The following is a 1,512-nucleotide window of genomic DNA, read 5'->3' as shown; positions in this document are numbered from 1 at the left end:
ATGACTCTTAATTTTGAGGTTAAAAGTCAAAGCTACCAATATTTCATATCAATATGATACATCATCTGATCATTAAAACTCTAGCAATGTGACTTGTAATGAAATCGTACACAGATTCAACTTAAGATATTACACATACCTATTGTTCACGTATTGGTTTCCTTTTATAAGGACAATATCTTGTTTTATTCATTCTCTGACAAATTGCGCATACTGTTTACAGTTAGCTGTTCAGCTATGTCGCTGATGATCACTTGTACTTATATCTTAATACACAAAACAAAATCCCTGGTCAAAATATGTTGTATCGACCGTATTTATATCAAATATATAGGTATAATTGCAACCGTCGGTACCAATATATGAATTTATCAATAACGTTCGTGGTATTTTGTCACACACACACACACACACACACACACACACACACACACACACACACACACACACACACACTCTCTCTCTCTCTCTCTCTCTCTCTCTCTCTCTCTCTCTCTCTCTCTCTCTCTCTCATTCTGAATTCTTTATCGAAAATCGACTACCCTTTCGTTACTTTTGCAATGTTAACAGGTATCGACCATTCCCAAATCCAAAGTATTAAACAATGAAGAACACCTAAGGGTGGACTCCCCTGGACACGTCGTACGCGACAAACGGATAGTCAAATACGGTTTTACAGGTTGTTACACCATCACAGAAGACGGGAACCTTCTGTTTATAGACGGTGATGATGAAGTCCGTAAGTTAACATCAGTCGACACCACACTCTTCACACCAGACAGGAGAGCACTCTGTATCCACTCCTCCCGTATTAATGGCGATATAATGGTGGGGAGTTATGAGAAAGTGACGAAGTACGACAGGACAGGACGGAATCCTCGGGTCATTAAGAAGGACGACAAGGGACAAAGTCTGTATGGAGTACCAGCATACATCACGGAGAACAAGATCGGATACATCTGGACTTCTGAATGGAGAACGAAAGCAGTATTAGTGGTGGTGGATAAATCAGGACGCCGTCGGTTTAACTACAAAGGTCGTCAGTATGACCACTCAGGTCATCAACCTGTCTTTTACCCAACAGGAATCTGCACTGATGTCCACGGACACGTATTGGTGTGTGGTTATAACAATAGCAGTATCCATTTCCCGGATCAGGACGGCCAGTTCCTTTCTCTACTGCTTACACAAGACCAACATGGAATGCGTGTGTGGACGACCAACACAATCTCTATCTGTGAAAGACGTACAGTAACATTATAAATATCTACAACTACCTGCAGGATACGGAAGTCAAATAAAAGAACAATTTACCAAGGTAAAATACTAGCAAAGGTGATAAAGCGACACCAATTTACAACGTACAGAACAAGGAAAATACTATATTTTTGATTGAATGTGTATGAATTAATCTGTTTATTGTGATGTGACAGAGACAGTAAGTAACATAGTACATTAATGTATTCAATGTATAAAGAAAGCATAATGAAATTTTTTTAATGATTTAAATGA

The 1,512-nt window shown here is 38.9% G+C and overlaps 1 protein-coding gene across 1 annotated transcript; it reads left to right on the top strand.

The window, feature by feature from the left end:
• On the top strand, window positions 1-1,263 carry LOC130053500 (uncharacterized). Its single transcript, XM_056160824.1, has 2 exons — window positions 1-18; window positions 571-1,263. Exons 1-2 carry the CDS (start codon window positions 1-3, stop codon window positions 1,261-1,263), a joined length of 711 nt encoding a protein of 236 aa, XP_056016799.1.
• Window positions 1,264-1,512: the final 249 nt, after the last annotated feature.

Source organism: Ostrea edulis, chromosome 3, assembly GCF_947568905.1.
Source record: "Ostrea edulis chromosome 3, xbOstEdul1.1, whole genome shotgun sequence".
NCBI lineage: Eukaryota > Metazoa > Mollusca > Bivalvia > Ostreida > Ostreidae > Ostrea > Ostrea edulis.
This window is presented reverse-complemented; position numbering and strand designations above follow the sequence as displayed.